We start from the raw sequence: 19,387 nt of genomic DNA, 5'->3' as shown, positions 1-19,387 counted from the left end.
ATAACTAATAGCAGAAATATTACTACCAGAAAACAGAGTTTGTATTAAAGAAGAAAACATAATTATATATATATATATATATATATATATATATATATATATATATATATATATATATATATATATATATACAGTGCCTTGCAAAAGTATTCAGACCCCTGACCAATTCTCTCATATTACTGAATTACAAATGGTACATTGAAATTTCGTTCTGTTTGATATTTTATTTTAAAACACTGAAACTCAAAATCAATTATTTTAAGAAAAATAAAAAACTGAAAAATCTTGCTTGCATAAGTATTCAACCCCCACACATTAATATTTGGTAGAGCCACCTTTTGCTGCAATAACAGCTTTAAGTCTTTTGGGGTAAGTATGTACCAGCTTTGCACACAGTGTCGGAGTGATTTCGGCCCATTCTTCTTGGCAGATTTGCTTCAGGTTGGTTGGACGGCCTTTTCTTGGCAGTGCCTGGGTGGTGTGATGCAGCTTAAACTTCCTGATTATTGATCCAACTGTGCTCACTGGGATATCCAAACACTTGGATATTATTTTGTACCCTTTCCCTAATCTTTGCATTTGTATTACTTTATCTCTAACTTCTGTAGAATGCTCTTTGGTCTTCATTTTCCTTCAGATTCACAGCCTGACCAATGATTCTTCAACAGTGGGGTTTTTATCCAGAAAATGTGACAGCAACTTTAATGGTTCACAAGTGGAGGCCAATGGTAAGGTAATTGTGTCCCCGTTAGGGCAATTTCTTTCATCGGTGTAAACTGGGAGCTTCCACAGCACAGGGGTTGAATACTTATCCAAGCAAGATATTTCCGTTTTTTATTTTTCTTAAAAATATTTCCCAACATAAAACCAATGTCACCTTACAATAATTGATTTTGAGTTTCAGTGTTTTAAAATAAAATATCAAACAGAACGAAATTTCAATGTACCATTTGTAATTCAGTAATATGAGAATTGAGTAATATTTGGTCAGGGGTCTGAATACTTTTGCAAGGCACTGTATATATAAACTTACGAGTCTAAGAAATGGCTATTATAATGGGCAGAGACAGTTTTCCACAACATGTCAGTAGTGTCAGTGGTCTTTAAGGGCTGCATTACAATGAATGCTTTACTGATTCTTTTGAATAGGTTTTAGCTCATTCTTTTTAAAAACATTCTTTTAAAAACCTCCACTCATTGAAGTATTTACTGTAATATTATCTTTCCTTTTCTTTTATCTGTCAGGTAAGTACCTGTATGTCCCTGAGAATGGAGACTGTCTCCGTAGGGTTGTGACCGATGAAGAGGAGAAGACTGCCATTCTCAATGAAGTTCACGCAGGACACTTTGGGATCAAGAGGATGATGGGGAAAATGAATCAGCGATTTTACTGGAAAGGGATTGTAAAGGACGTGGAGCAATGGGTACTTTTTATTTTTAAAAAACCTATTCTTTTTTGCTCCTTGTCGCTTTTCCATTCATGATTTAAGTATTAGTTGTTTCATCGTTACTGTTTGCCTTAAGATCCAGAATTGTGAAGCATGCCAGAGATTTGAGAGGGTGAAGACTGTTGCCCCAGAACTGAATCCAATCGAAGTTGTTCCTCCATGGTACATTTACACCATTATACTTTTATAGTGAGGTCAGACAAAGAATGGAAGAATATACGTAATTTAAATGCAGTCTGTAATATGTAGAAAACTAAGAGCTTAGTCTGGTAACAAGCTTTCTTGCTAGCCAGTTAAAACAGATTGTAAGCATGTGCTCGCAAAACAGTCATTTGACAACAGGTTGCAGCTTACAGACTAATTATCTGTAATGTGATTAAGTTAACATCCCAATTGTCCACAGGGTGGAAAACTGCTATATGTTTTGTACCGATAAGTGCATCATGACAATTTCCAGTACAAAAAGATGCAACACCCATTGACAGCAATGACTGCCCAAGAAAAAAAAAAAAAAAAAAAAGGAATGGTGCCACATCCCTGGCAATTAATCTAAAAAAAATTGCCATAAAGTTGTCATTTAATGACATTTTCAAATGCTGTGACTTATCTGGATGACAGAACTATATTTAGGTAGTGGTACAGAAGAAAACATGGAGAATACAGCATGTTAAAGTGGCTTTATTGGGCACTGTTTAGGTTCATATACTGCGGTCTTACAAGTAAATAGTGTATATTTGTATTCCTATTTGTATAAGTGAACTTGCTAATGTAATGCATTCATACAGAGCTTTATTATATATACTATTGACCAATCCTCCTTAATTGTTGATATAATTTAAATTTGTTTTAGGTGTTGATCTTATTGGACCATTCCAGCCATCGAAGGGAGGAAACCACTACTGCTTGATGGCTACTGATTTCTTTACAAAGTGGACTGAGGCCATCCCCATTAAAGACAAGTCAGCTGCTTGCACTGCATCGGCTCTTGCAAGCCTGTTCTACCGTCACGGAGCACCAGAGATTGTCTTGACAGACCAGGGTGGGGAATTTTGGAACAAGGTGAGATGAAAATATCAAAGTCTATAGGTAAAAACTGGTTATGATGAATATGTCAAGTGCTGGTAAGTGTACAATTATAGTTTTCTTTTTTTAAATACATATTTTCTTCCATAAAAAATAAACTTGATTTTAAGTAATTTTCTGCCTTTTGTAAATTAGTTAATTAATTACAGCTCCTTGTTTACTAATATTTGCAATTTGAAATTATTATTTATTTTCAGTGTTTTGTACATTTCTTGATTTCTGACTATTTCTACCATTATCAGGTTAACCAGACTCTTTTCCAGAATTGGGACATCCGGCATTGAATTAGCTCTGCATACCATCCCCAGACAAATGGTCTTGATGAAAGGACCAACGACACCATCAAGAGAGCTATTGGGAAAACTCTGGCCGGAAAGCAAGAGAGGTGGGAGGACAGCCTAAAGGCTATTGTGTTTGCCCACAACACCAGCATTCAGGCTTCAACAATACAGACCCCATTCTTCCTGATGTACAGCAGACTCTTTGGGAATTAATAATAACCATGATTTCCGTTCCCAGGTCGTATCACTGCTGCAGTACAGTGGAAAGAGAGTTCATATCGTGTGGCCACATGCACAGTAGCAGGGATGTAGTGACTGTGGACTGTTTACCATCGCAAACAGCCTCACACTCTGCATGGGTGGAGATCCAGGTAAGTTATGTTATGATCAAAAGCAAATGCGTGATCATCTTTTTTCTTGTTTTGTAGATGGATCTCTTATTCCTTTCCCGAGCTGTGAGAGAACCCCCCTCCCAGAGGTAAATTTCTGTGAAATGCAGGAGACCATACAGGATTGCACTGGAGCTGATGGTGGAATGCGGGAGGTGTGGCGAATGGTTCCATGGCCAGTGTGAAGATCTACAGCCAGATGACCTTATAAGTATGGAGGAGTATATGTGCTCCATTTGCAGAGTTACACACATGGGTAAGTATGGTAAGTAAAGGTGTAACAGATTTATTATTTTGTTTTTTACTGTATGTTTTTTTGTACATTTTATACTAAGCATTCTAGCTTAGTATATTATACAAACACTAAAATTTGGTAATGCCCGTTAAGCAACATTACCATCATTTACAGCTATTTACATATGTACAGTAGGGAATTGTTAATAAGGCTCATTGTCTTCAGTGTTTATTTTTCATGAGTGCACAAACTACTTATTTTGAAGATTTTTTTTTTTTTTCAGCAGACCCTGATTCTGTATTGAGACCTTTTTATTTGGAGAAATATTGTAGATGCTTTTGCACTCATTTAATAGGTATGGTAGTCTTAGTTTCTGAGCTACTGAATTATTGCCTGACTTGAGTATTTCCGGGACAGAGATATCCAAAGTAAACTGGATGTCAGTTATAAACACCCACCTTGTTTAATGTAGTTATTGTGAACCAGCTGGGGAGGTGCTGATTCACTGTATTTAAGTGAAATTGTGCCAAATAAGGTGGGTGTAACATGATATAAAAGTACAGTAGATGTAATTCTGAAATAATAAACAACTTCACATTTTACATGGACATGTTTCAGACATTAATGCTTCAATTTCAAATTCGATTTCCATTCCTATTAACTGATATTAGACAATTACATACTATACAAGTTAAGAGTATGAAATGTGCATATGATTTACTGTGATTTACTATGATTTAACATATGTCACTGTAAATTGGTAATGTCATTTTTAGACAGGCAGCCTCTTTAAAGTCCTTTTTTTGTGGGTTATGTGAGAAGTCATTTGAAAGTTCTGTTAAACCTACTACTAACACCCCACTCCATAGGTCAGGGCCTTGACATGGTGAGTGGGCTTTTTACCAAAGCTGTCCAACAGTATAGTGGGTTTTTTTGGGGGTTTTTTTGTTTTTTTTACTACTACTTACACATTAAGTCCTGGATAGCACTTTACAATGGAAATATGCAATGTGATCATGTACTGAACATGTTTTATTGTGAAGAATACAGAAAATAAAGTTTGTTACATTTTTCAACATGTTGTGTCTTTTTTTGTGAATGTCTTTCTGGTTCGGACTACTACAGCCGATACACAACTCACTAAAATGATTAAGTTCAGATTTCTGCTAGCCATGCAGAGCTCTGTTAAGGGTTCACCAGCACTTAAGGCTGGACAGTTCAGATCTAGATTGACTTCTACTCTAGATTTACACAAATCTGACATCCTGTATACTTAATTAGTTATTGTCAGGGACAATATGTAGTGGTTAACAATCGCATTGCTTCTTGGAAGAAACATACTTATTTTATAGCATATGATATAATTTGGCTTCATACTTAACAAATGCATATACAGTATTACTGATAATAAATGGAACTTTATATCTAAGTATCAGAAACAACAACCAATCTGCAGACCTGTTTTGGGAAATGACAGGCTCCATTCCAGGATGATGCCAATGACCTGACAAACACTGTAGAAAGTGGCAACATATACAATGAGGGTGTATTACTTCATTTTTTTTAAATGGTTAAATTAAGACAAATTTGTTTGCAGATTTAGTGCAAGACCATGAATAATGCTAAAGATTAAATCTTTTGACCTGTTCATTCCTTTAATTTTTGACTTTCCCTAAATATTTCTCACAATATACAATGAAGCTACTGTATAACCTATATTAATCATACTGCCCTATTGGAGTAAATAACAATATCTGTTGATCACAAACTTATTGTCACATGTTCAATTAAAGTCTGTGTAAGTTAAGGTTAGTCTTAATTGCGCTAGTCACTATTAATACTATTCATCAATTAGAAACCACTACTTATCAATTTAGCAATATTATAAAAAAAAAAAAACATTAGCTTAAAACACGCACAGAAACTGAAGCAAAGTAGTTTGTGCACTTAGCACAGCATGGTCAAAACACAGGAGTTGGATCTAGATGTGAGAAAACCACTTGTTACAGTAACTATTACAGCAGCAGCGGAATCAATAAAGAGCGTTGTGGGGAAAAAAATAAAAATACAAAATCCACAATAAATCAAGAAGTATTTGAAGACTAATTCAACTGAAACGATGTAAAGAAATGGAGGTCCCAGGAAAATTACCATTAACCACCATTAACAGCCTAGGATTTAAATAAACATCTGGTATAGCAGTGTATGAAATAACTATACAAAGTCATCTAAACACAAAAGGCTTATACGTAACCTTAATGTTAACCACATTTGACAACAATTCAATTGAAAAAAAGCGTCTTGAATGATCTGTTTAGTTAAGATTGTCAATACTTTTGTCTGCAGCTGTATGTGTAATCATGACAACTCCCTGATTATGATCCATATACAAGTATAGAAAGAATATAAAACAACATGACTACCCACAAATGTGTAGAAATTATTACCAGACTATACTTCTAACTTATTGTTTGTTATAAGCATTTTTTTATTTGAAAAGTTACAGTTTAATATAACGTTTGCGTTACAGTTGTGATCATTTAAGCTGTTCTACTTTCAGTAAGTAAAACAAGAGCAATCAAATAAAATACAACCATTCATGATACAAAAAACATTGATAACTATAAATATATATATCAGTAAGTAGAATGCCGAGATGTTTTACCCTATCCTCTCTTCGCATGTAATACAGAAAATACAACACCGAGTTGTACTTGCAAGTTCAGTGAATGGCTGCTTACAACACACACACACACACACAAAATCGTCATACCTTTTCATCATAAAAGCATGTATCATGGAAAGTAGTCTGGTAACAAATGTTTCAATAGTATAGTGATACAAGATGACGAATGAAGAAACGTTCGCCACAACCGTTTATTTTGGTACATATTTGCTAACTCCTACAGTTTCATAGGAGGGACCATATTGCATAGGCTGATCTATGAAAAATAGTCGGGGGGGGGAAGACCATATTTCACGGTGGACCAAATTTCTCGTTGCAACGGTAAATGCCAAGCAATAATAATATTGTGAATAGTGAAAGATATAGGCTCATGTACAATTAACTGCTGCTTTTCATACATGGTATAATATATTTATTAATATGGTGACATACTATGCCTATTTCATATACTTTGTGATCTAAATATTTGAAATATTTGACAATATATCAAATATATAAAGTAATTAATGGAACTCGAACTGTTGTTAAAAAGCCAAAAAGTATAGATATTTTTTTATGAATATAAAACTCAATCCATCATAGCAGTCTTTAAAACCCATGTTAAGTTTTCTGACTAGGGTCCGATGTTAAAACTTGTCTTTGTAGCGACTGTTGCCAATGATAGTGTAGGCCTATATATTTATTAGCACCTTCTTGTTTATCTAACATAGCCTAATCACATGTAACTTCTACTATTATCTGAGACACCCAACAAATACTTAAATTAGTTACACAGTGTGACTTGGTTTATTTGTTGTTTTGAGATCCACTCCAGTATAGACATAAGTAATATTTACAATCTACAGAAGCCTCTTTAGTTCAATTCCAGTACACCATTCGTTTTCCTCGTGGGGTCTCAAACTTTTATCTTCCAGTGTACCAGTGCGGACTTCAGTGAATCCCAAACACTGATTGGGTGCCCTGGGATAGACGACCAGTGTAAGGAATATCCGGATTGGTAAAACTCGCCAGCATGTGTTTCTTTGCTGGCTTTTGTATACAGATACTTTCCTCTTTAACAATGGATGAAACAAACTTTGTTGACTGAATAAACTCAAACACGGAGCATTTACCTATTCCTCATACAGAAAAGAAACATTTCCCTTTACCCTTTCCAGCTTTACACGCGTTAATGGTTTTTCCTTTTAACGGTAAGTTTGAGCAGATTTGTATCTGTTATTTATACTACTCGTTGTATGTTGGACAGGGATCAAGAGGGGCTTTATAATGCCGGTTATACCGGTGTGGAAAGAGAAAGCAAGACAGCTAGTCTTTGTTTCTGGTAATGATAATACCTTCAAGTTGATGAAAATACTATCATTATTATACCCTAGAAAATGTGAGAATACGTGTATCGGTCGACAGTACTGTTTCTTAATATACTTAGTGCAGATTCATTCATGATGGGTAAAGTGAATGATTGCAGTTAACTTATGACAGTTTTGTGTGTTAACTTTTATATCCGCATCAGTATGTATTTATTTTACTCCACAATTGAATGAAAACGGTTGGTGTGCAACATTCTTGAGTTCAGTTTTGAAAAAGTTGTTGAAAGCTAGCTGATCGAGTTATATAAAAGAGGGCAATGCCTGCGAATTGCAATGACACCATTAATATAAATAACACACAAGCTCCTTACGTTTCACAGAAATGACATTGGAAACTGGTTGTTGCTTGCTTACTTACTAACCACCCAATCTAAAAAAAGTTAATTGGGGTAAGTGCATCGCCGCAAGCAAGTTTCAACTGCATGCATTTAACCCCCTTTTATAAAACCCCTGAGTTGATTATAATTGTCACACACCGAAAGGAATGCGTGTGGTGTAGTAGATTCAGCACTTAGCCAGGTCTTTGCATTTAGACTAGAGGTTTGTGAGAATTGTTTGCTTCCTGCAGTTCAATCAAAGTGGGAAAAACATTAATAGATTTAACGTGCTTACACTTCTTTTTAGTTACAGGCCACTTGCTGCACTTTCTGACAATCTGTTAACAATGGAGCTGGAGGGCCAATGGTGGAAAGGACAGCTGGCTGCAGATATATACCAAGCTCTTCGTTTCAAAGTATGTTAAAGCGATCAGTTACGTGATTACTATATACCATCATCTGTAAATATGAGTTTGTTCTGTGTGCAATGTATAATTTTAAATGGATATTTTGAGCTGTTGCCTTAAACAAACCAAAAATCGAACTATTCAGTATCAAAGGTTATTAGTATCTTTTTTGTTTGTTTGTTTTTTGTGCAACAAATTAGCATTCATTTTAGGGGTCAGTAACAGCTGCCGAGATTCCATAGCTTACTTTTCACACTTTGGTGTAAACTAAGCGACTTAACACCAGTTGAATAGCTCACAAAACAATTCCAGATTTAAGTATAGTCGTTAGGTGTGGCCGCACGGTTATAATAGCTGTTTTCTTTTACATTTTGTTAAAACGCCCGTCGCTGTCGGAAGCATCAGTGGCAATACAGTGTTAAAGAATGCATCTGTTATTTTTAAGCAGTTATTCAAGGCTAGAAGAAGGACGGAAACACCCTACCCGTGTTATGGACCATGTAATGCATCATCTGCATCCATGTGGGCAAAATTAAACTCAGGATAAGCTGGTCCGACATTGCAAAACGTTAACGGAATTTAAATTATTTATGTATTTTAAACCACGAACCTTAAAATAGCGACCATAACTTTGTAAAGGATAACAGTGTTTGCAATTCAGTCAGTGGCGGTGCTAGGCATAAGTGGACTAATCAATTGCTTAGGGGTCCCCAAGCTCAACGGGGCCCCGATTAAGGGGATTTATTTTTTAACCAGAACTTTGCATTGTTATTGTTGTACTCATTTAAAAATAGCCTGTGTATTTTGTTTTGACGAAAGCAATCCTGAAAAACAAATGTAGTAATTGAATGAGACGGGCGTCTCTGGCAGTGCACAGAAATCTAATTTTTAGCCCTGATAAGGACAACTTTATGAACAAAGGATGCGTTTGAGTTCACGTGAGGAAATAAGTTTGACTAGCACACGAATTGAACTGCTTTAAAAAAAAAAAAAAAAAAAAAAAAAAAAAACATTTTTTGAATCAAGTATAATGTCTTCTCATAAAAATATTGGCGATTCACATAGTAAACTGTAACGTTTGCTGTGACAGTAGGGTCTTCACTGTACATACACGCTGTGTAGAGCTGTTAAGCCACGGCAATGGAGTCGAACATTTGTATTGACAAGATTAGAAAGTAGTTATTAATCCGAGTTAATAGCATTCATTGAAATAACGCAATTTCTGTCAATTTCCTAACAAGATGAACACCGAATTTAAAATCTTAAAATAATAAATAAATAACTACGTACTGTGCACATCATATGTTGTCAGCCTGGTGCGTCAGACATTCTAGGGAGGCACAATGAGCGTTCTGATAATGCAGTAATAATTGTAATTAAAAATAAATATAAGTTTTATACAGTCTTAATGTGAATCTTACCATTGGGTTATTTATTGCTTTTTTCTGTTGAAACAGGGTTGGCTGCCAGTAATAATATTAACTCTCCAGATGTTTGCTATTAAGTTAAAATCATAACAATTATGTTCCAATGCATTAATATGGAAAAAAACTGAGATCTCTGTGTAACGTGGGACTATGGATAACAACTGAACTCGGTGTATGCAGCCTATTTAATAGGCTATCTATTCATGTTGCAAATGTAAGCAACCTGAATGCAGAAAGCAAGTTAGAATTGTCTTTAAATAGAAATGATCTGCTGTTGCAAGCAAGTAGTACATCGTTTATTCAGTCGAGTTTCCATTGGTCTGATTAGTATAGTACAACAAATCAGTTGCAAGTGTTGCGTTCTGCTCTGTATACAAGAACGCAGCCCGAATAATATTGTTAAATAGAGGAAGATTTACAGCACAACTTTCAAAGCTTTTTCCTCTAGTGCTCCACTTTTTTAACTCCAAAAATAAACGCCAGTTACTTTCCCAAAACTAAGTGAAAAACAAATATTCTTTTTATTTCTCTTTTCCATACTATATTGTCTCTTGCTAGATTTGCACCTTTTTAAACTTTTACAATTTCTTTCAGAAAATCAGTATTAAATTTAGCTCTGGAGCAAAAAGCTTTGAAAATCACCCTGTTACTGTATTGGCAAAATTCATTTCACAATGGACAGGTTTATCAACGTTTTAATTAAGAATCAGTTGGATTAATAGCAATTCATTACAAGGAAGAGGGTCAATAAAGGAGAGGGTAATAAAAAATAGAAACTAAAAAATTAAGGCCCCCAAGTAGCTAGCACCGCCACTGTTCACAGTAATAGGTTATCTATTCTATTATACCTTCTCTATTAAACTGCATTCACACACTAAAAATGCATCCAGAATTTTTTTGTAATTTGTATCGCCCATACATGTGTGATGTGATTGAAATGTGTGTTTTATTCATGCTATTCATTCATGTCTAAGAGAAAACGAATCATGTGTTTTCATAGGAGCTGAAAATGCCATCCTACAAAGGCCAGTCACCCCAGCTGAACCTGAGACGCTATTTCGCAGACCTAATAGCCATTGTTAGCAATCGCTTCAGGCTCTGTCCACCAGCCAGGCACCTTGCTGTCTACCTACTGGACCTATTTATGGACCGATATGACATCTCTGTCCAACAGCTTCACGTGGTGGCCCTTTCCTGCCTGCTGTTAGCAAGTAAGTCTTTTTCTGAAACGTGCAATTAACTTTATAGAAGGAACTCGGAAAATAACTAATTCAAGCTGTGTTCAATAAAAAAGATCCCTAAACAAGTATGTTAGTTCCATACATATTAACAGTATGCATTGAATAAGAATTAACAATTCAATGTTTAAGCTCAATTTAATGAGCAATATGAGGTATGTAGACAGATGGATGAACAGACAGCCATTTCCATATATCCCTTGAAAATAACTGTAATGCTACATAATGTTGGTATCAAGTTTCATGGTAATTTGAGATTCTCCATATATATGCAAAAATGTGGAAAACATTTGTATGTATGACCGCCTCCACTATATCCCCTTCTCAAGGGATTTAATCTCCAGAGGGGGATGAGAATGCAGTTTGAATCTCATTGAAATATTCATGCTAATAGTGATTTAATAAGGAGATCCAGTAATACAAATATTAATCTTTGGAGCAGTAGCGTTGCTTTCAGAGATTCATCAAAGTGAATACAATTATTCATCAAAGTCATTACAATTATTGGAAATGGAAAGTTCAACTCAACAAAAAAATGGAACAAAAGCTAATTGAAGGTAGTGTAATGGATTTTAAAATATTCAGGACAACACATTTCATTTTTGTAATATTGTCTAATTTGATGGCTTCATAATTAAGATTAATAATAATGTGTACAGTAGCCGATTGCACATGATCTCGCTTCATGGTTTTTCACATTTAATTCTTTGATATATTCAAGGTAAATTTGAAGACAAAGAGGATCACGTGCCAAAACTTGAACAACTCAATAGCCTGGGATGCATGACCAACATGAACTTGGTGTTGACCAAACAAAGCCTGTTGCACATGGAGCTGTTGCTGCTGGAGACTTTTCAATGGAACCTGTATCTGCCAACTGCTGCCCACTTTATTGACTACTACCTGTCAATTGCTGTTCACGAGACTGATCTCCATGAAGGCTGGCCCATGGCGTGTTTGGAGAAAACAAGATTATACATGGCAAAATATGCTGATTATTTCCTGGAAGTGTCATTGCAAGGTAAATTGTATAAGCTGTGCTATGTAACATGATTGTACAAAAAAATGAAAGATGTATTTATAATTGTAGATGTAAAAAAAAAATCTAATCAAAGGGACAATACAGCTTGAGCAAAGTGTTGAACCAATGTGGATCATCTAATGGTGTTGATGATTTTCATGTTACAGATGGTAGCAGGTATAAAAGGTAGAGTCACAGCTGATGATGGCATGCCTCAAAGCAGACATCTGTCTGAATTCAAATGAGTCGTGATAGTCGAGTAATCTATTAGTGAGGCGAGTCCTGAACAGATCAGTGCACTGTGTAAATATAACAAGATGCTGTTCAAGACCATTCACAATCTTGTAGAGGATCTAAGGCATCATCCAATCTCGGCAATAAATAAGACAAAACACCCTTCTAGTTTGTTATTAATTCCATGATTAATCAGTTTGTCATGTATTTTTTTTCTTCCACCAGATCATGTGTTCTTAAACTATTCTCCTTCACTAGTCTCTGCTGCATGTATAGCTTCTTCTAGAGTTATACTTCGGCTTTCACCTACGTGGCCAACACGACTGCATCGACTTTCAGCTTACTCTTGGGATCTTCTTATACCATGTGTGGAGCGTCTGTTACTGTAAGTAAGAGTTTGGTATACTCTTTCCAGAAAGCCTTTAGAAGATAAAGATATTAATGTGTATTGAATTTCAAAGTTTCTGAGCTGTGAGGCCTTGTCAGTGTGGTGGGCCAACTTCATCAAATGATTATCATTCTTGAACATGACCAAATAAATATTGAATACATTTACAGGTGCCAAATGTGAAGTGAATATCTCAAACTATTTGGAGAACAAAAAAAAAAAACATGACAGCCACTGAAAAATCAGTGTTAATTTCATTATTGAAGTTAAAAACTATATATATTTCTGAGAGAGGTATGGTGCATTTACTAAACCAATGTACACACATGCAGAGGCTCTTCATAATAGCAAACTATATTAATGTATGGATAAAATCAAAAGTTTTTCAGATTATACCCATAAGCATTCTTGAAGTCAATGATTAGTGCATACGGGTCCACATTTTGAGTGAGTAACAATAGTTTCAGTTGTGACGGGTATACTATAAACTGTAGCCTAAGCTGTGATTTTATTTATCTTTCTGCATGTTTCTTGGCATTCAGTCTTGAGGCCTTTTGATAGGGTAGTGTGTAATAACAAGATACAAAGGAGACATGACAAATGGAGGCTATAACTCCTAATTCTTCTTGGTGCTTCTCTAAAGCACTTAATTGGTCCTATTAATTTAGGGTACAGTTGGAACAAAAACCAGCAGGGACACCAGCCCTCCAGGACCAGGATTGGAGACCCCTGGTCTAGAGGATAGACGCATGTTTTTGTTTTGTTTTGTTTACGAAGAAATAGTTTTCTAGAAATACACACATTATGAAATATTACTCTTTTTCTCCTTGTTGAAAAAGCAACATTTTAACGAAACTTCATGCAATTTGGGAATGCTTAACTTGTATCTTGGTAGTTTCAATACAATTTATTGTTTTATTCCTATCGGCAAATCTGAATATGCTGTTGCTTAAACAGACCCTGAATCTTTAAGAGTGAGAGAACTGTTTTTTTTGTTTGTTTTCCATCCTATTTTAGTGCACACGATAATGACGTCAAAGAAGCGAACAAGCAAAAATGCCAACAGCCAAGTCCCCAGTCTGGTCAGACTGTGTACCAGACACACACCCAGCTGAATGCACCACCTCAGATACAGCAGCATGTCTCACAGTACCTGCACCAGCAGCAGCTTCCTTATCCACAGCAAAATTGCCAACCAATCCTTACAACTGGACATATGCCATCATACACAATACGGTCCCATCCTTCAAATTTGCAAGCCAGCATTCATCCACATGGGCATGTACAAGCAGTAGCTGGCATGACACTCCAAAACTCGCTGGATGTGAAGGTCAGTGCCCCCTACAATAGGGGCTTCCAAGTAAATGGACACTACACCTGTGCAGCACCTTGCTTTGACAGGTGATCAATGGCTCTGGTACAAGGACACCATAAAGGGGAGGAGATGGGGGTGGATGAAGTGAATCATGCCATTTTTTGGTAAATAATTTTTTTCCAAGAATATTTGGGGAGGATGTTGAAGTCAAACTAAGGATGGCTTTGCTTGAACTGTGATCTAGTTAATGCAACTGTAAGAATGTTACCAAACAGATTTTTTTTTTTATTGAGAAAAACATCCAAATTGTTGAGCACTGTATTTATTTCATGGAGTAAGAAGTTAATTTAAACAGTTTGTGCAATATTCTTAAAGTGTTTGAATTATGGATTAGAGCCTATATTCTTTTTATTTCTCCAATGTAAGCAATAACATGCCTCAGACTTTTTTTAACCGGGATTATACAATTTTAAAATGAATGTCTGCAGATTGAGATTGGTGAAACATATTGGTTCAGGCATTATACTGTAAATAGCTATCCAAGTCTTGACAAATATGAATGTTGAATAAGGTATTTAGGTTGAAAATATGATCTACCAGTCTTTAGATGTATTAGTTTCTAAAAAGCAGCTTGCACAGTGAATTAAAAAATAGGTCCTCATAACCAAAAGTTGTGTTCATTAAAGAAGCTACCTCAATACACCAATGAATATAGGGCTTTTGAAAAAATGTCAATTTTTTTATTTAATATTGGTTTGTGTATTTATTGTTTCTTCTCGAAGTTTAGGTGTCAATATAACCTTGCCTTTGTTTTGGCTTTCATCTGGAGCTTTTTGCTACAGCGCCAGGATTATTTTCTATTTTAAATACAGTTTAGACGTACTTGTAGACTTTGCCTTCCAAAACACTACCTCTACAATGAAGCTAATTTTTGTTTCTACTAAAAATGTTTTGTATTTCTTTGCAATTAGAAGAAACAGTTTTGTTAAATGTATTTTTGTACCATATGTCTATATTAACAACACTGTGTAACTGGTTTCTGATGAAAAATCCAAGAATTTCAAATTTTTGTACCTGCATGTTTCTGAACATGGACATCCTCAGTGAGTGCTGTGCACTTTAAAAAAAATAAAATAAAAAAAAAATAAATGCAAACTTTGGCAAAACTTTGTTTCTGTATATTTTCCAAAACCAGTAACCTACAACAAATACAATTAATAAGATGGTGTGGCAAAGTGGTTTGCAGTGCGCTAGTGCAGGAGTGATGTGGTGATCAATGAAAGACAGACAACGATAATCCAGGTGCAATGGTCTTTATTTGTAATCCAAAGTCACTTGACAACTAAGTACTGTAAATGTGTACTACACAGTATAAGCCAATGGGTTCAGTCTCGAAATAAACACAGTATAAATATACACAAAACAATATGGTCACAAGTCCAAAGTGAGTGCTAACGTGCAAGTGGTGAAATATAATTTATTAGGTGAACAATAGTGCAGTGTTGTCCAGGTTTGTGCTGGCCTTTTGCGACAGCTTGTATCTGTTTAGCCATCTAACAATAAAAAATGAGCAATAATTAGACACAACAAAAACAAACAAACACTGTATAATTCGCGATCGCCACATAGCTTACCATCTGGGACGGTGACTTAGTGTACCGTGGCTCCGTCCCCTTTCTAGATGGCCGACTTCCAACTTTCCTTGGAACGAATTGTCAGACCTTCCAGTCTGGAGGACCCTGTTCCTTTTCCACAGCGCCCTCACAGGTCAGGAGGGAGATTTATAACCAAGGTTCATTCTCTCTCTGTCACATATCCCACCGCTCAGAGTGGAGCCGAAGGAACACTCGGCTAAATCTACTTTTTCCATTACACTCCCCTCCAGGGAAAAATAATCCGCATTTTGGCGGTCTTTCCCTGCACGGTGAATCATGGGGGAGTGATAATGGCATATTCAACAAGGTTAGTTCTACCGGGCAAGTCAGAAAAACATCACTGAACTCAATTAACTTACACAGCTCTCTTTGCTGAGCTGGAGGTAACTGTTCTCCCATTGAAATGTCTCTGGTGCTAGGGGTCTCTAGGCAGGGTCCTAAATCATTATCTACTTGGCCTGGGGCTATAAATAAGGCCTCCCTTTCCGGCCAGGGCTTAGAGGTCTTCACAGGTCTACCCAAACCCAAGGACCCAAGACCCAACCCGAATGGGTTTCGGGTTTGAAATTGTCACTCAATGGCTTGCACGCGCGAGACACGTGAAGAAGTTGCAGCTCTTGCGGTATTTATTTTAGATCAGTCGGAAAAGTCGGAGGAATGGATGTGTTTATGAATGATGTGAAAACATAACTTGAAAAAAATGAATATCAAGAGGAAAAGCTCTCAGAAAAATCCATGTCTGCAATGTGGGGATAATTTGTTGTCACTGTGGACAAAGAAAGCAAAACAGTTGGTGCAGCTAAATGTACTGATTGCGAAACCCTGCTGCGATATGATTCAGTTAAAAAGGGATGCACTAAAGCAACGACACCAACCCAGGCACCTATTGTTGTCAGATCAGGTACAGTGCCTACAAAATATAAGGACACTATAAAAGACAAATGCCTTAATTTGTGTAAAAAATTTACAATCTTTTCAAATGTTTGTAAGCCCTTCTTTTCTAGAACTTGCGCAGTCTCTTGTTGACATAGGAGCTGCACATGGAAAAGTTAATGCAGGAGATCTCATTCTTTCTGCAGTGACCATCTCTCGTTTCAGTCACGAAAAATGTGCTACGATAAAAGCAGAAATTTTGCCAGTGATCAAACAAGCAATCTCAGAAGCATCAACCGACATGTGGACAGATGATTACAGAAGTCAGCTACATGTGTATAACGCTACATTTTATCGATGAAGACTGGAATCTGCAATCTCGTGTTATTTGTACATCTGCTTTTCCATACCTATCAAAAACTGTGGCAAACATAAACTTGGAAATGATAGTTGGAAGCAGTTATCAGACTTTGGATTTTCTCATCTGAAGAAATCAACAATCTTGTGTTTGTCAGTGACCAGGCAACCAATGTTCAAGCAGCTTTAGGCCAATGGTCACATTTGAGCTGTATTGCACATGTTCAGAAAGAGCAAGAAACAGAGGAAGAAGAAGAAATGCAACCCTTGACCAGTTGCCTTGAGCAATGCAAGGCATTGGCTACCAATTTCAAACATTCAGGATTGCAAGTAAACTTGAAGTGCTTGCTGAAACAAGAATGTGAAACTCGGTGGAATACAAAGTTTGAGATGGTGGAATCAGTGCTGGAATCATTTGAAGATGTTCAAATGCTTATCCTGAGCCGCGGCGAAATGCACAGAATAAGCAACATCAATAAGGATATGCTTCAGCTACTTGTTAGTTTTCTCCAACCATTTAAACGTGCAAGTGAAGAAATGAGTGGGTCAAAATATCTTACTATCAACCTCATTGCTCTGTGGAAGACGACTCTGTTAACTTCTCCATCTGATATGAGAGTACTGGAGCATTGCTGGTCGTACACTGGAGAATCGCCGCATATCTTTAGGAACATCATCCGTCAACAGTTTATTGTTTTTGAACAGCAATATTAAGTAAAAGGCAAGTGTGTAGTTTTACAGCTTTAAAGTTGGGAACAGATAGAGTAGACGTTGCCGTGTAGTAGGTCTATATTGTTTAATATTTAACTTTAACTGCATTTGTACTTTTGTGGAATGTATATAGTTGTTTTCTCAAATAGTACATTTTAGTAACCTGTTCTTGTTATACATATGTTATACGTTTTTTACAAAACCCAAATATTACCTCTCAATTCCGTTTGTACTTTTGTTGTTTGTAATAAAATCATGCATTTACGAGATTGTACTTCATGTCATTGTGTATTTCTTAAATTTTTTTTATTAATGTTACAGTCCTCTATGTAGGTTCATAATGGAATAAACGCTGCCTGTAGTTCACACTGTGACAGGCTTCCAGATGGCACTGCTGCTGCTTTAACACTGTAGTAGTGCTGGGAAAGGAAACGTGTGCCACTCGTTCTTCGGGGCAGGGTCGGGTCAGTTTGATTTATTTGGCTCCATGAAGACCTCTACCAGGGCTTCAACAGATGCACATAGTAAATTTCTCGTTCATTATGGCGATCGGGCTGTTTCATTTAATAATTTACCTTGCCTGTAGCCCGAATCACCTCATACAGACCCTGCCATTCAGCACACATTTTCGATTCCAATGTGGGAAGGAGCAACAGTACTTTTTCTCTTGGTCGAAAAGTTAGAATTCATGCATTTTTATTGTACTGTTGCTCTTGTCAGTGCTGAGCCGATTTTAGATTGTCCTGTGCTAATCGACCAATCACATCCAAGCGATCTCTAAGTAGAAGCACATGCTTCACTACATTTGTGGACGAGCATTTGTGCTCCTCCCACCCCTCTCTCACCTGATCCGAGGATGCCGCAAGGCTGTCGGCCATACAAGAGCTCGAAGGGGGAGAACCCTGTCGAGCTCTGCGGCACCTCTCTCACAGTAAAAAGGAGGTAGGGAAGAAGCGTTGCCCAATGATTTTGCTCTTGGTCACAAAATGTCTCAGCATCTGCTACAAGGTCTGATTGAAACATTCCACCAAACCATCGGTGGATGATAAACAGAGGTTCGGATGGGACGTATTTTCAGTATTTTGTATACTTGCTGTAACCTTTGAGACAAGAAGTTTGTTCCATGATCAGTCAATATCTCCTTGGGGATCTCTACTCTCGCGATAATCTGCACTAATTCTTTGGCTATCGCAAATGCACTTGTAGACCTCATTGGAACTGCTTCCGGGTATCACATTGCATAATCTACCACCACTAATATATGTGTATACCCAGAATCAGAAGATAGCAAAGGGCCTACAATGTCCATCGCAATGCATTCAAAAGGGGTGGAAATAATCGGCAGTGGGACCAAAGGGACGGGGCACACTCGACCCGTTGCTACTCGCTGGCAGTCTGGGCATGTGGCTACATATTTCGACACATCCTTGTAAATTCCTACCCAATAAAATCAGGCCAAAATGCGTTCCCTAGTTTTATCAACCCCGAGGTGTCCTGAAAAGGGGTTGTCATGCGCAAGCCTCATGACCTTGGACTGATATGACTGGGGAATCATTAATTGTTTTACAGGCTGTCCTATGCCCATGGCAGGGTTCACCCTATAAAATAATTGCCCTTTTACAAAAAAAGTATGAATATACTCACCGCCCAGCACCTTCAACATCCTTACCTTCAATAGACCGGACCCCCAAGTGTGCACCAGTGTGGAATCGTTTTTCTGGACCCACACTAGGTCCGCGCTTGAGTCCCACATGTCTGGTATATTGAGAGGGGCTGGAGTAGCCTCTGCCCTAGATGGCCCAGTAACGTTGCCTGCTCGGTCACACTGTTCTGACCCCCTTTGTTTGGTGTTTGACACTATGTGAGCTTTCTCCCACCAGACCCCAGCCTCGTCTCATTGATGCTCCCTCCCACTTTTCGATCCGTCTCTCCTTTTTAGTTTTTCTAGGCTGAAA

The 19,387-nt window shown here is 37.0% G+C and overlaps 1 protein-coding gene and 1 long non-coding RNA gene across 3 annotated transcripts; both read left to right on the top strand.

The window, feature by feature from the left end:
• The first annotated feature begins 1,092 nt into the window (after nucleotides 1-1,092).
• Nucleotides 1,093-4,412, top strand: LOC131737450 (uncharacterized). The gene is made up of 3 exons (XR_009329058.1): nucleotides 1,093-1,424; nucleotides 1,525-1,610; nucleotides 2,299-4,412. It is a non-coding gene; the product is annotated as an uncharacterized LOC131737450 (long non-coding RNA).
• Nucleotides 4,413-7,034: 2,622 nt separating this feature from the next.
• Nucleotides 7,035-14,985, top strand: LOC117414511 (cyclin-J-like). 2 transcript variants are annotated; one of them, XM_034024287.3, is made up of 6 exons: nucleotides 7,035-7,312; nucleotides 8,114-8,222; nucleotides 10,641-10,851; nucleotides 11,600-11,899; nucleotides 12,359-12,518; nucleotides 13,539-14,985. In XM_034024287.3, exons 2-6 carry the CDS (start codon nucleotides 8,154-8,156, stop codon nucleotides 13,924-13,926), a joined length of 1,128 nt encoding a protein of 375 aa, XP_033880178.1. In that variant the 5' UTR covers nucleotides 7,035-7,312; nucleotides 8,114-8,153; the 3' UTR covers nucleotides 13,927-14,985. The 2 variants fall into 2 exon arrangements, with proteins under 2 accessions (XP_033880178.1, XP_058882496.1); XM_059026513.1 differs by lacking the exon at nucleotides 7,035-7,312 and adding an exon at nucleotides 7,949-8,029.
• Nucleotides 14,986-19,387: the final 4,402 nt, after the last annotated feature.

This window comes from Acipenser ruthenus, chromosome 7, assembly GCF_902713425.1.
Source record: "Acipenser ruthenus chromosome 7, fAciRut3.2 maternal haplotype, whole genome shotgun sequence".
NCBI lineage: Eukaryota > Metazoa > Chordata > Actinopteri > Acipenseriformes > Acipenseridae > Acipenser > Acipenser ruthenus.
The sequence above is the reverse complement of the archived record's forward strand: the minus strand, read 5'-3'. Positions and strand labels throughout refer to the sequence as shown.